General features: G+C 38.7%; 2 protein-coding genes and 1 long non-coding RNA gene across 5 annotated transcripts in view; 1 reads left to right on the top strand and 2 right to left on the bottom strand.

The window, feature by feature from the left end:
* The window catches only part of LOC117943147, a 16,584-nt gene extending 4,423 nt beyond the window's left edge, over positions 1-12,161 (top strand). Inside the window, exons 2-3 of the long non-coding RNA XR_004656296.1 lie at positions 2,160-2,165; positions 12,024-12,161. This is a non-coding gene — a long non-coding RNA (uncharacterized LOC117943147). The remainder of the gene's footprint in view (positions 1-2,159; positions 2,166-12,023) is intronic.
* On the bottom strand, positions 1,974-6,843 carry gas8 (growth arrest-specific 8). The gene is made up of 11 exons (XM_034869040.1): positions 6,690-6,843; positions 6,332-6,427; positions 4,593-4,790; positions 4,256-4,456; positions 4,106-4,160; positions 3,811-4,013; positions 3,358-3,513; positions 3,117-3,197; positions 2,643-2,852; positions 2,498-2,563; positions 1,974-2,390 (listed from the first exon to the last, which is right to left on the bottom strand). Exons 1-11 carry the CDS (start codon positions 6,690-6,692, stop codon positions 2,277-2,279), a joined length of 1,383 nt encoding a protein of 460 aa, XP_034724931.1. The 5' UTR covers positions 6,693-6,843; the 3' UTR covers positions 1,974-2,276.
* Positions 8,422-14,772, bottom strand: LOC117943134 (transcription factor E2F5-like). 3 transcript variants are annotated; one of them, XM_034869088.1, is made up of 10 exons: positions 14,516-14,772; positions 13,855-14,022; positions 13,188-13,297; positions 12,922-13,077; positions 12,571-12,614; positions 10,892-10,956; positions 10,479-10,788; positions 9,319-9,360; positions 9,170-9,214; positions 8,422-9,082 (listed from the first exon to the last, which is right to left on the bottom strand). In XM_034869088.1, the coding sequence occupies exons 2-10, from the start codon at positions 14,014-14,016 to the stop codon at positions 8,988-8,990; spliced, it is 1,029 nt and encodes a 342-aa protein (XP_034724979.1). In that variant the 5' UTR covers positions 14,017-14,022; positions 14,516-14,772; the 3' UTR covers positions 8,422-8,987. The 3 variants fall into 3 exon arrangements, with proteins under 3 accessions (XP_034724979.1, XP_034724961.1, XP_034724970.1); XM_034869070.1 differs by having other exon boundaries at positions 13,855-14,020; positions 14,510-14,753; XM_034869079.1 differs by having other exon boundaries at positions 13,855-14,017; positions 14,510-14,753.

Raw genomic sequence — 14,772 nt, 5'->3', positions numbered from 1 at the left:
GTATTAAAGGTAGATCCGTATGCGATACTGAAAAGAGTGACCAAAGAAAAGTTATGAATAAGAGGCAAGACATTTAAATACACAATTCTTAAAGAGATCTGTTTCCCAAGAGTCAAAATATCTGCTCCCGCGAAAGTATTTTTAATCTCCCTAATGACTCACAATAATAATTTAACAATAAAAAAAATTCAGAACTCACCAACTGTTACAATCCATTAATTTCTTTAAGTATCCTTTCAAGCTTTTGCCAGCATCTCTAACCCAGCGGTATCAACACACTGGGAGCTGACTTCAGTCTGAGTGGCAGTCTCTGTTTCACCATCACTCCGACTTTCTTTACCTTTCACTCTCTCCTGTCCCCTCCCACCTGAGTCCTCTATCTCTCTCTATGTGCTTTGAGCTGTTTGGGGCCCTAGCTTTTTGTCTCTGGAGTTAAGGGATGGCTTCGTATTTCATAAGTTGTCTACATTATGTTTCTATACCAATGTGAAGAGAACAGAGTGGTTAGGCCTAGGTGTACAACATAACCCCTTCAAAACGGACCTGCTGCTCAGTCTTTAAGGTCACTACTTGTATCTGGATGTATATATTGTTTTATGTGAGGCTACAGGAAGGCCACAGGAAGGTCACGGCACTCAGCTAGGTGCTCAGACAAGGTGAAAATCTGGATCATGTTAATCACACCCAGGATATCTATCCCACTCTGTAACTGTCCAATGTCTCGCACTGACTAACTCCCTATTGAGCTGTCTCTCAGCTGGGACTCATTTTGTGACTCTGGGTTTGTTGGGGGTGTAGTCTTACCATACCGGATGGGCCAGCAGAGACTGTGCAAGCTGTCACTGTTTAGACACATTCATCCTTTGGTCAGGCGGACTTACAATTGAGCCCTGTGCAAGGGCACAGCAGCGAACTCCCCAGAGTCAGACCACTGGCCACAGGCTCTGAAACCAAAGAGGGCTGAGTGAAAGGACCACCGCCTCCCTCCACTTGCTTTAGCTCTATGATACTGTGGCCTGCACAGGGACAATAACATCCTCCTGTATTATTGATACTGTGGGGAACAGCGATCACTCAGTGCAGCAGGGCTCGATTCACAACAGGAATATTCAATGAGAAACTGTATCCACCCCATATGTTCCTCCTCTCTCTGCTGGAAACTCAGGCATAAAGAAATCAGCTGGTGAAACTAGCTGTTGAGATTGGAATACTTGGTTTAAGTCCAACTTTTAGCCCCCTTCTTCCAATGGAAATGTAAACTCATAAAATACTTATATACAGCTTTTTCACATAGAACACAGGATAATTATGCTTTTATGAAAGGTTAAAGGGTGTAAGTTCTTAGGTATCCCCTAAAAGAAACAAACATTTGTTTATTAACAGACCACACCAGAGCAGCCCATATTCTGATTGTTGTTTGTTGCTGTAGCCCATATTCTGATTGAGTTGTCTGCACTTCCTATCAGTTGAGATAAATACATATTTGGTCCAAATTCAACTAAGACAAATATCTGTTTTACCATATACAAAAAACTATTACGCGTAACGGATGCCCATTTGCAGTAACCACAGTAGAGATCAGAGACCAAAAACAACTCAACTAGTCCTGTAAAGCTACTGTTTCTAGCTTAGCAGAATATCAGTTACTGCATCTCAGTGTCTGACTCTTACATTAAGCTTCTTTTAAATCACATATTTAAATGCACTGCATTCTAGATTAATTTATTATATCATATTCAATATAAATCGTAATAATATATGGACAGACACACAGCAATAGTAAAACAATATACAATTTACGAAAGGATAAAAGAAAAGAGAATTATTCGATAAAGACTCTATGTTCTTCAACAAACTAGTTGAAATGCAGTTTTTAGATACTGTTTTCCTCGAGGATTAGCTTTAGTTATTATAATTGGTCAATGACAATGACTGTAAGGGGTCTGTTACACAGTTTGCCAGTCTGTCTGAAAACTTCTGCAGTTACTTACTTTTGCCTTTGGAGGGCAGCGTGAATCAAGGGCATGATTAACCTTTAAGTCTAAACTCCCATTATCACATTATCACAAAATAAGGATTATGTGATAGAGAAGGCAATATTTCCTGTTGTTATTTTTGTGTTAGCAAACTTCAACATTTGTATCAAAGGAAAACATGAGAAACGTGTCAGATTCTAATGAGATCAGATGCAAACAAAATGAGAGTTGCCGTAAATGGTTCAGTCTGTTTGGATTCATTGCTTCTCATTTTGGGGAAAACTCAAGATCCAAGTGTTGTTAGAGAATTTCCCCAGCAAGACTGCTCTCAAAGGGCTTTACAAAAAGCTCCTCCACAGGGACACCAGAAGCCCTTTGCTTTGCTCCGTAGGTCAGCAGCAAATCCTTACGGGCCTGCCGGATACACACGCGTATAAATATCATTACAAAAATATATTAAACACCATCATTAGTGAAACAAATGCATGACAGCACTTTCAGGAAGTAAACAAACTACTAACCTGGGAAATCTGAGCTTTTTTAAGCTGCAAGTTCTTGATGGATTTGTTACTGGAGGCAAGATTCTCCTACAAGCAAAAACATGTTTTTTTTATGTTCTTGGATAAACAAGGGGCATAAAATATACACTATTTCAAGGTTATTAACCTCAATTTTCTTAGTGACCCCATCAAGAGCAGTTTGGTCCATGTTGGAGGCCGAAAGCACAGCGAAAAGCTGAGCCTGCGTCTTCTCCAGGACGTCTGTCAGGTCCTTCAACTTCCTTTCCAGCTGTGTGTTCTTCAAATCTGCTTTATGCTGCACCTTCTGAATGTTCTGAGTGAACGTTGTGTATAGTTCGTCCCTCTCCAGCTGAAGCTTTTTGACATGTGCACGTACACAAAAACATTCACATAAATAGCAACAAGCAGGGCCCAAAAGGGAACTTTTGTTTTTTGTTTTTGTTTTACTATTGCTTTTTGGCTGGTGAGTGAAGCAAATCTACCAGCCACCTGCATATTTTACCAGCATTTGGCTGGTGGATGAAGCTCATTTTGGACACTGCCAACAAGCACACAAGCACTTGGCTCACATCTAATTTTTGTGCAACATTATACAGTGAAACTCAATCTTAGCTTTTACCTTGCTGAATTGCTGTTCCAGTGTCTCGTGGTCCAATTTCAGATCATCCAGCTCCTTTTTTTTTACCCTTTCTTTGGCATCCTGTCAAAAACAACGTCACAAATTGACCTTGAGCCCATGCACAGTATGTTACATGTCAGTTACTAAGACACAAAGCACCAATTAAGTTACTGGTAGCGACAAATATCAACGCACAAAGTTGCAACAGTTTAAACTCAGTAAAAAAAAAAAAATCCACAACCTTTTTAGATGCGTAGTATTTCGTTTTCTTCTCATTTTCAGCACTTTCGTCAACGACTTTTGAGAGCATCTCAGCAAGACTTTTGTTCTCCTGCAAAAGACGAACCAGGTCCTTTTCCTTCTCCTTCTGTTTCATGTTCAACTCTTCAATTTGTTCCTAAGAAAAGACAATAAAAGAAGAAAAATTTGTCAAACGATAGAAAATTTACTGTTAACAATTTTAAGTCATTTATTAAGAGAAAATCCCAAACATTATCAGGTTAAAACTTTTCAAATTTGAAGGCTGTTCTATGTTTTACATTACGCTGAATTGGATAACCACCTGATCATCAATCAAAAAAAGCTATTTAAACACATGGCCATTTTTTTCCCACTTTATAGACTAAAGAACTTATCAATTTAAAGAAAATAATTTAAACCAAACAATAAGGACGCCAACTATGTGCACGTATACCTTGAGTGAATCGCTCATTTCCAAATCCTGTTGCATGCCATTAACAAGTTCATGAGCATCAATGAACGCTTTGTTGTGGTCTTCAATCAGAGTATTGATGTGGCTGCTCCAATGATCCTCTCTCTCACTGATCGCATTTTTTCTCATGTTGTCCAGCTCTGTTGGCAGCAACTCCATCTTCTTCTTGTACTTGGTCTCGGTTTCTACTCCAACAGCAACACAAAATGAGGGCTCTCATTTAGGTTTTGACAGCACAGTGTGTTGAATTCAACTCAAAATAAGATTAGGTCTTTACCTGCGAGTTCCTTCATCCAGAAGTCCTTTGCTTTAGTAATTTCATCGCTATGTTTCTGTTAAGATAACAACCAAACTGAGAGGTGTTGCATTAATGCTTATTATCTGAGTTAAGAGAAAGTGTAGCGAAAGAATTGTGTGTACTACCAACCAGTTCAAGCTCCCTGATAAGGTCTTCACTGCCGAGCTTCTGCATCTCGGCCATGATGGTGCGCATGTCCTTTTGAAAATGATTCTCTAATTCTTCTTGCTCTTTCTGCATCACCTGAATGGAGGCTAACCCATCTGCTTTCAACTCAGAGATCATGTTCTGGTGCTCACACAGGAGATGCTTCATCTTCTGTTTATACACCTAGTGGGGGAAAAATGATCAAATATGCATTATAAAATGGATTCAATCATTAAATCTGTCCATGTATAATCTTCACAAATAACACACTATACTGCAGTTTCACCGGGTGGCTACAGAACTTGTTTAATAACCTTACTTTGATCTCTACTTGGTGACGCCCCTCAGCCTCTTCACTGTCCTTATCAAAGTTTTTCCATTCAGCCTTGACCTCCTCCAATTGTCTATCTGTGATCTCCCAAAAGGTATGGATCTTGTCCCTCTCCAGCTGAAAGTAGTTTCTCTCTTCCCTCTCTCTGTCCAGCTGCTCTCGAAGGCGCACAATGTGCTCTTCCAGCTTCAAATACAGAAATACATTTTAGTGTGGGTATATCTGAGCCACACAATGTAAATGACAGCTTATTGCCTCATTTAACCTAAATAGGTACTCAACCCATTGTACATGTCAAAGTCCAATTTACCATTCACAGTATGCACACTGTAAAATCAGACATTGTAGCTTTTTCCAAATTACCAGTTTTTGCATCCCAGTTTTTTTTTTATTTAACACACACACACACACACACACACACACACACACAAACACAGGCTTTTTATATATGTACAATACAGGCCTACATGTAAAATAAATGGGCAAAAGCTTTTATAAGCTACAACACCACAAATGTTTGTATAAAATGAACAAATAAACAGTATAGTATCTGCTCACAAACACACTCTTTCCATCTATTGTTGATGCATACATCAGCTGTTTATCTAAATTCGCATTTTAAAAGGATTTATTGTATTAAGTATATAGAGTGTTTTCTATAATGATGAATTATGAATACCTTAAGATTAGAGAGGCTGCTTGTACATGTTTTGCGCAGCTAAACTAAGCTGTTATAAACTAGCCAGAGGAAGCAGAACTAAACCTTTTACTTCTGAAACAATCATCTGCGGCTCCCCAATGTCTCTCTGAGGACACAAATTAAGCTGTCCAACAGCAGCTCTGCTATGTTCATATTTTAGTCAAAATTAACAATATTTTCCACTGTTAGGTATTATTTCACCCACCCAATTTTATTCTGAAAAGGTCTGCAATAAAAACTGGGGGGTTTCAGCTTAACAGAAATGTATCAGGCAGGGAGGCTCTGACAATTAAGTTGAATCTCACTTCCTTTAAATTGCATCCTCGGCTCCTCCACTTGCTTCCCTTCCTCGCGTCTTAGTCCTTCCCACCAAGGAAGCACGGTGGGAAGGACACATCCTTGCTCATGGCTCTCAGAGATCCCTCCTCAATGCACAATTCTCGCTCTTCGGGGCAGGAAAAAGAGCTTTGAAACGGCCTTTACAAAGGAGGGCCAGAACTTCTGGTTCAGCCAAGGAACTAAGAGCTATCAAATAAGGGAAGTGAGATCCATCCCTAAACTCTCATCAATATTTGATAGTTCCACAAATTAATGTGACGTAAGGAAAGGACATCTAATCACTATAATAAAACACATTTCCTCATTTTTTCTCTCCTCCCAGGATTTCCTCTGTCTCTCCCGTACTTCCTTGGTGGGCAGACTAAGAAGCAAGGAAGGGAGGCAAGTGGAGGAGCCTGGGATGCAATTTATGGGAAGTGGGATGCACCTTTGGATGCTCCAGGTAGTAGGCCTATCCATAGTTTTGAAACCTTGACCCACCAAACTGAAAGTCAGGATATCTTGACCTAGTTTTTTAACCATTGTTTAAACCCGTCTCTTGGGAGTCCCCCAGATGTATGGAAGTGCAAAACCAACTTGCTCTAATGTACAGGAACATGTCATTCCTTCTGACAGAAAAACATTTAAGCATCACTCTGACGTTACACTTAAAAAGTAATAATACAGAAAAAAACACTTAAGTTCCGACCTGCTCCTTGGACATCTCCTCCTTGGTAAGGCCATCTATCAGAGTGGGCGTTTTTGCTTTAGCAGGCTTTTTAGTTGAGCCTTTGTTTTTGGGAGGCTAGACAAAAGTCAAAATAATAGAAACAAGATTAAACTATTTCTTACTAGCAGCATAGTCTCTATCTTTAACATTGTTGTTGGGAAATAGCTATCCCAGTCTGGGTCTCTAATTAATATAACGTCAATGATAACACATGAGAAACAAACAGCAGGGGCCTCGGCTAACGGCTAACGTTATTTACTGTACTGTACTGTCACAGTTTAATCTGAACCAACATGGATGTGACCAATTAATTTTGGAAAAAAAACGCTTTGCTCACCATCGTATATATTGCGCAAATAACACTTGTAGGCAACGTTTCGGTAGTTTTGACAAGCTAACTAGCACACCAGTAAGCATTTAGCTAAATTCAGACAAGTCTATCAAGACTAGAGTATCAAACATGCGTTGCCATAGCAACACAGGACCAAGATCCTTTTTTTTCTTAGGATAGCAACGGCATGTCCCGCCCTACTCTGCATTACTCCGCCTCTCATTGGCTTTCCATGCCACTCTTACCCTAACCCTAACCAATTACAATTCCCTTGCCTAAATCTAACCAACGCAATCCAGAGCACTGCTGGGACGGACCGTGCGATCCCCGGTGCTCGCCCTCCTAGGAAAACACATTCTGGCCTCCAGGAGGGGGCGATTTGGATCACCACCGACTCCCCAGTGAAACCACACAAAAGAACTACATTTACTCAAGTATGCAGAAAGAGCAAGTACGCCTATTCCACCTAAATGTCTGTTGCTCTGCCTTTTCTGTTGCTTTGCTGTATAGTATTTGTTTTGCTGTATAGTATTTGTTTTGCTATTGTATAGTATTGGTATTTGTTTTGCGGTATAGTATTTGTTTTGCTGTTGTATAGTATTTGTTTTGCTGTTGTATAGTTTTGGTTTTGGTTTTGCTGTATAGTATTTGTTTTGCTGTTGTATAGTATTTGTTTTGCTGTTCTTAATTTATGAATTCCCTGTGCGGCGTCCTTGAGTGCCAAGAAAGGCGTCTTTAAATTAAATGTATTATTATTATTATTATTAAGTAACGTTACTGTAATTACGATAATTACAATTTTTAGGTTACTTCAGAGGTTTTGAGGATCTTCTATTTTATGCTATTTTACACTTTCCCTTCTTTTTCAGATACAGGAGGGGGATATATATCATACTTTTTATTTATTTTATTGACTTGATAGCATAAGAGTCGAAAACGCACTCAAGTCCCTAAATAAGAGAAAATAATCTTACGTTGTATTACGATTTGTACAATAACGTCTACAGAAACAAGCTGTAAATCATACTTGAATTGATGAATGACCCAATGGATACCTTAAATTTAAAATCAGTTAACTTAACTCTCAAATGTTAAATAACCTAATTTAAATACAGTTGGACCTTGGATGACACTGTAACATGTCCTCCCTCCCATTTCATGGACATCCGTTTTGAGCCAAACTCCCTAAAGTAGCTAAGAAACGCAGTTTAATTTTAAATCTATGTAGTTTTGGTATGAACCGACACAGACAATATTTGTACCGTTGTGTCTTTTGGAGCTGCACTGGCCAATTCACTTTTATATCACATAAAAAACATTTAATATCCTTGACTTTGATCCCTTGATTTATTTGATACAGAAACATTTTACATTAACAAACCATCTGTGTTATCCTACTACAAACAGCGTATTTTATCTAGAGCTACAAAGATAAATAATGGAAAAAGATTGTCTTTGATGTGTATAGTAATGACACACAATTTCTGTTATCTGGTTTGCAGAGAAAATATATTTCACATATATTGTAATATCACAGACTTTATAAAAAAATATAGTCTGATGGTAATAGCCTCATATAAAACAAATTACTTAAAGTCCCTATGATGAATGAATATGCAATGAATGTATCCTAAACTACAGATAATGATCTAAAAATATAATTTCACATTCATTTTCCATACTCAGGTGCTATGCTTTTACACATGCAGTGGTGAAGTGCTATGTCTTAGAGGGGGATAAGAACAACAGTTTAGCTTCTTCTAAAGAGATCGGGCTGAACTGCAGAGTTAAACTATTCTCCCACCAGACTGCTGGGCATTCAGTAACAGGCTCCAGGACTGCTCTGCCTGGAGGATATGACAGTCGGAGTATACTTAACAGGGCCGGGAATCACCAGAGGCCCCGTACAATATCACAAAACTTAGGTCACAACATATTAATGCGATTTTAAATGTATTGCAATTTATTACATTGTTTTCCAACTTCAAATTATTGCTCCAAAGGAAAACTTCAGCAATATCCATTTTATCTAAAAAGATACATTTCTATGTTCATTACACAATTGATTATTTACTGATTGATTTATTAAATGATTCTTCTAGTACCAAAACGTTACATTCTAATGTGAAATATATTTATACGTGTGTGTGGTAGAGGTAGACACAATATTTAAAATAATTCGTTTATTATTTGTCATAATCAAATGACTATTTAAAAACAGACAACTATGTACATTTCCGAATGATTATATTTAAAGTCCTTAACACAGTTCAAATACGTGGTCAAACATTGAGCACAGGGATGTCAAAGAGGACACAGAAAGCCTTCAGTCTCATCCAGATTGTAGACATATTCACGTTCGGACGGAGGCGGAGACAGGCGGTGCAGTGGAGAAAAAACTAAAGAGCAGAGTCAAACGTGATTAATACAAATACCAACATATGTTAGATATGAATATATATAGCCAGGTAATAAGGTGCACTTACCTTCAGAGGACATAAGCTTTGTGATCAGATCTGCTTTCATTACTTCTATAAAATGAGGAAAAGCATACTTCAAACATCCGCAACAGTCAAATAAACTGACAACACACAATCACAATTTACTTAACATTAATAAGATACAAGGGCCCTACCTTTGCTTGGGTGGAGTAGGTCACGCAGTTCCTTTGCTAAATCTGCAACACAATGTTTTTTGTTTTTTTTAATTAAACCTCACGTAACACACATGTAAAAGCCCTCGGCACCAAATGTAACATGCACAAGGCATTACACTGCAATTTAAAGTAAAGGAAGAGCTTGACGTCTGTTATATATCCTCATCACTTCATATCAGGACCACAGCACTAAAAGCAGTTTACCAACATTAATGTTGTATTGACCAGTTAATCAGTGTTATAAATATATACAGTGAATAAAATGTAGGGCTGGGTAACGAATTCAATAGTTTTAGGCACCGCATTGCCTTAAAGTATTAAGTGTCTATAAAGGGCTGCATCATTCAATACCCAATTTGAATGCTTAAAAAGGTCTCATGGCATGAAAATTTCCCTTTGAGTTTTTTTTTAACATTAATATGCATTTTCCCAGCCTGCCTATGGTCCCCTAGTGGATAGAAATGGTGATAGGTGTAAACCATGCCCTGGGCATCTGCAGAAAATTAAATCTCAGATGGGCCGATCTGGAATATTGCCCCTTATAAGTTCATAAGGTCTCTGCTTTGCGTGGCCAGGGAATTTGCCACACCCATATGAGAGAGAGAGAGAGAGAGAGAGAGAGAGATCGATCATGGCTTACAAATGAGCCAAGTGGAAGTTGGGAAAGAGACTTCAGATATGGTAATATGGGACCACTAAGGTCTATATAAAAGCATCATGTCATGGGACCTTTAAGGAGCAAGTCTTAGCAGTGGCAGTGAGCCAATAAGCATGGAGCATGCTTCTACCAAGAGCTAATAATGCTGCTAATTGGCTCTATAACGTTACATGTTGTAGAGTTACGGAGGAAGACTCTACGTTACGCATAGTCATGTTACTACACGTCATGTAGTAGGAGCTGAGAAATAAATAAAAACATTTGTGGCGTAATGTTGTAATGTATTTATATTAACGTTATTGGTTCAAAATAATATGAACAATACCCAGCCCTAACAATTTGTGTTTTTTAACTTCACATTTAATCGACTGTTGTTTTTAGATTTATCTGGCAAGGGGTCAAGCTCAAGCTAAAATTGAGCTTTAGGTTTTTATTCTGACAAAAAACACACGTCAGAAATTGTACAAACTTCAACACTTACATTCAGACGCATTAGTTCTGTGAGCCTTCATACATGATGACCGAAGGTGCTGTCGTATGTCCTCCGTGTCCGTCCGTCTAGATTTGGTGCCATACTCGGTATGAGCTGAAGCCTGACATGGGGCGATACTGCTTTCTGTCTCGACTGAAGGGGACATTGCTGGTTTGGCGTTCCGTAAAAGTTCTTCTGGCGGTGGGACTGGTAGTGCGACAGGAACCGAGCTGATAGAGAGCTTGTTAAGAAGTACAACATCTATGGGTCCATTGATGCTTTTCAGATGGATCTGATACTTTGCTGGGCTGTTCTGGACCTGAAAGAAGATGTATGCAGTGCATATACTAAATCATCTCATCTGAATTAAAGAAAGCAAACAAGGAATAAATTACAGCAGGGTGGAGTGATGCAGGACTTACAGCTTTGGGAATGGGAACATCTAGCTGTGTGCCAGATGGTGCTCGTACTGCCAAGAGATTATGGCCTGGAGAAAGAGGTGAGTAGATATCTTTTTAAATATTGACAATAAATCAATCTGGTCTTCGGTGTTGAAAGTAAGAATAAATGTTATTGGCTCTTTTTGCCCCATGCTTAACAACTGCAACAATGTCAGCTTGTGTTGAGCCAAATGCCACTTGGAACTTTTACTGCTGTTGATATTATTCACTGGTTCTCAAACTGTGGTACACGTACCACTGGTGATACACATGCTCCCTCTAATGGTGCTAGGATGGAATCTCTGATATAGACAAACAATTCCTTTAAATTAATTTTAGTAGTTTAGCTACTTTTATTGAAAAGTTGTTAGTATTTCTATGGTATCGTTTATATATATATATATATATAAAGAATGGTTCAAAAACACTGCAGTCATGGCTTCAAACAGGAATATTATTAATAGAAGTGTGGATGAAAAAGAATATTTTGAGCAGCCCTGTTGAAACTATAGTGGACGAGCACAAGTGTCTAGCACAAGTCTCTACTTAAAGTGACATTATGTAAGAACATAACATTGTGATACAAGGTGACATTGTCTTTCAGGGAAGACCCAGGACTAGGTAGAGGGATTATATCTCCAACCACGCCTGGGAACGCCTGGGGATCGCTAGTCGGAGCTGGTTAATGTGGTTTGGGAAAGGGAAGTTAGGGGTCCCCTGCTGGAGCTGCTGCCCCGGCGACCCGATACCGGATGAGCAGACAAAGATGGATGGATGGAGCATTGAAAAATTATATCACAACCAACTAAATATTACAGCTGCACATTACTGAGTACATATTTGTGAAAGAACAAATGGGTTTTTTGTAAAGAATCAACTCCAAAAAATAACACAATGGAGCTTTAAGCAGCGGCAGAAGTCTCCATAGCACCTGCTAGCAGCAAATGATGCCATCCAATAAGGAGATATGACCCGAGTTTGGAGTCTTGATTCAGTTAGAGCGGGATGGAGAAAGTAAAGTAAGTTAAAGTTACGCTGTGGCTGTCAACAATAAATATTGTTTTTAGGAATAAACCTGCCTCCTGCATGAACTGTCCGTAGCTGAACAGGGTAGTTGCCACTCCATTTTAACATGGGCCATAATGGTAGTATTTAGAGAGCCTAATATTTTCTGAAGTGGTACGTGGTGTTAAAAGTTTGAGAAACACTGGTCTGGGAAATTACAAGGAATCAGCAAAACATTAATTCTATAATCATTAAAAAAAAATAAAAAAATCAACATCTTGCCTGTTCATGAGATTAAAATTGTCCAAACACATTTTTTAATACTGCAGAAAATCAATTAGGAATCATTTTTAGATTTATTTCAAGAGTATTTCATGAATAGTCCCCATTGTCCATGTTTTGGTGTATTTTTAGATTTAAACGGTTGGAATATAATGTTTTTTTATCTTACATTTTTGAGGGTTTCTACAGATACATCAATCAGTGCCACTAAACAGCAGCAGAGATGAGAAAGGACAAAATGTGGCGAGGACATATTTGTCAAAAAGCAGGGCTCGGATGTGTATGTCGCTCTACTGACTCTTACTGCTGCTCTACTTGGAATTTCAAAAATATATGTTGACACAAAAATGTACACAAAAGTAACTGTAACTTACCACTGAAGCAGTTGCAGATGTCTTCATGATTCACATAGGTCAGAGTTGAATAAGTTAAGGTTCAACTTGAAATATTGGGTAAGTTTGAGGAGAGCCCAGGAGGCTGTCAGTGTGTCAGAAAGTAGCAGGCCTGCATTACAGATATGTTCATTATAAAATGATTACGCCAAAGAAAGTACAGCATTTGTGTCATAAAAGGAATACAAATTCTGAATAAACATGCTAAAAATGCTGTCCGACGTGTCATTTTCAGTGTAAATGTTACTTTTAAAAGCAGGAAAAGATTTGTCCTTAAACAAAACATAAAACATATAGTTGAGCACTTTTGCTATGTTTTTGTGAAAAGGATATTCGTTGCAGTCTTCTGTTGTGTTCCTAATGCTCTGTTCAACCCAGAATTTCTGCTGGTCTAACATACTTTCTTTCTGCTCCAAGTCCTCCAGCTCATACTTCAACTCCATCAGTCTGTTGTTTGACCCGTGTGCATTTTCTCCTGGCATTGTACCCCTTATTTGGAAAAAGCACATGTATTATATTGTAAATCATATTTCGCACCAAGCTCTTGACACACAAGCCCATTAAAATGCATGCAGACAAGACAGGGGTTAAAGACTTACTTCCACTTTACAGTGCTCTTGGAGATTTTTGAGATTAAACCAACACCCTCCAGCACATTCGTGATGTCATAGATTCGCCTTTTCTGCCCAACAGCCAGGACACCAATAGCCTGAAAAGGACACAAAAGGCCTTCTTAGGCTTATACTACAACGAAAAATTGTTTCACAAATGTCCACACAGTCTATAATCTGTGTGTCTCAGTGTCTAAATCCAAACCCTGCTTTCAATAATATATGAACAACTAAGCACTTAAACTGTAGAACTCAACATACTTTTCTTGTTTTGAAAATGCACCTACAATATTGATCACATTTTGTTTCTGTAGAGGTTTGATTGCAGTTATTAAACTTTCACTTTTCAGAAAAACAGCTTCCGCTAAATGAATGTAATATAAAGAAATGTTGAAAAAGGTCTACACTGGAATGGAATGTGAAATGAAAACATGAGAGCTAAGAAAGCTAGATCTGTTCTAATCCAACTTTTTCTTTGTTTTTCACATTTGGTTACAGTATACGGGAGACACTAAGGTATCAAAAGTCCCGCATTTCTGACAAATTTTGATAAAATAATACAAAAGACGAAATTTAAAAGTGTAATTGTATTTATTGTCAATATTTGATAAATATTTCCAGTGTTGGGACTGGTGACTGGTCTCGGCTCACTTACCTGTTTGAGGTCCAGCACACCGCCATCGGCTTGTTGTAACATGCTGACAAACCTCGTGGTGAGCATATGAAGGCTCCTCAGACTCCTTTGGTATTTGGGGTTCTGTTGGTCTGGCGTGGCGGTCACTTCGTCTGAACTATTCGGGCTGCGTTCAGGGTCCATTCTGCTGGGTGTGTGAGGAAAACAAATAAACCCGGGAGCCTAATGCGAGCTGTGTTGTTTGAATCAGCTGCAGAGAGCCCGCTTCAGACTACCGGGAAAATGTTTTACTTCGAAATAAAATCTCGTCAGGTTTTTTTTGCATGAGCCCTCGTTGTTTTTTTTATATTGATACTGTGAAAAATAATATGAGTAGAAAACAGAGTCGCGTTCGTTTCGTCTCTACACAGCTAGTTTGTTAATGGCGCAGATTTATTATGAAAAGTGTGTAACGTTACTCCGGAAACCCTAACGTTGTGTGTATCTTTTTACGTTCTCTTAAGGCCATGCTTTTTACTCTTACGTCTTTTTACTCATACATCACTGTTGTGAAGTGTTTTTTGTTTTTTTTTATGAGTTTTGGTCGTTCAAACGAGCGTCAATGCATGCATACAAACAGACTGTCGTCGTGACCTCAGTACAAAGCGTGAAAATGAAGACAATAAACGGTGTTTACCTGGATTGTCGTCGGGACCAGCGCTAACGTTACAAAGAGTTGCTGCTGGCGATACTAAGCTAACAGTCCAAAAGACGACAACCGATAGTATTTTAACTTGAGAAACAAGTTTTGGCGGGCAGGTAGATTTATCGACAATTCAATTCCAACCTAAAGCTTATGTTTATGGCAATGAACTTACTTTACGGATAGTCCAGCCCCCACTACTGTGTTTGGCGCGGAATCTTTTCCGGTAGCTGTATGTACCCGCCTTCACAATAAAA

This window comes from Etheostoma cragini, chromosome 1 (genome assembly GCF_013103735.1).
Source record: "Etheostoma cragini isolate CJK2018 chromosome 1, CSU_Ecrag_1.0, whole genome shotgun sequence".
In the NCBI taxonomy this organism is placed as follows: domain Eukaryota; kingdom Metazoa; phylum Chordata; class Actinopteri; order Perciformes; family Percidae; genus Etheostoma; species Etheostoma cragini.
This window is presented reverse-complemented; position numbering and strand designations above follow the sequence as displayed.

What these genes read in the sequence shown, in the direction of transcription:
- gas8 (XM_034869040.1), bottom strand. An exon ending in TTATCAGGGAGCTTGAACTG is followed by an intron (nt 4,161 to 4,255) that starts GTTGGTAGTACA and finishes TTATCTTAACAG; the next exon opens with AAACATAGCGATGAAATTAC. An exon ending in AATACTACGCATCTAAAAAG is followed by an intron (nt 3,198 to 3,357) that starts GTTGTGGATTTT and finishes TGTTTTTGACAG; the next exon opens with GATGCCAAAGAAAGGGTAAA.
- LOC117943134 (XM_034869088.1), bottom strand. Translation starts at nt 14,016, where the DNA reads ATGGACCCTGAACGCAGCCCGAATAGTTCAGACGAAGTGACCGCCACG. An exon ending in GTGTGCTGGACCTCAAACAG is followed by an intron (nt 13,298 to 13,854) that starts GTAAGTGAGCCG and finishes TGTCCTTTTCAG; the next exon opens with GCTATTGGTGTCCTGGCTGT. An exon ending in AAGAGCACTGTAAAGTGGAA is followed by an intron (nt 13,078 to 13,187) that starts GTAAGTCTTTAA and finishes TTTCCAAATAAG; the next exon opens with GGGTACAATGCCAGGAGAAA.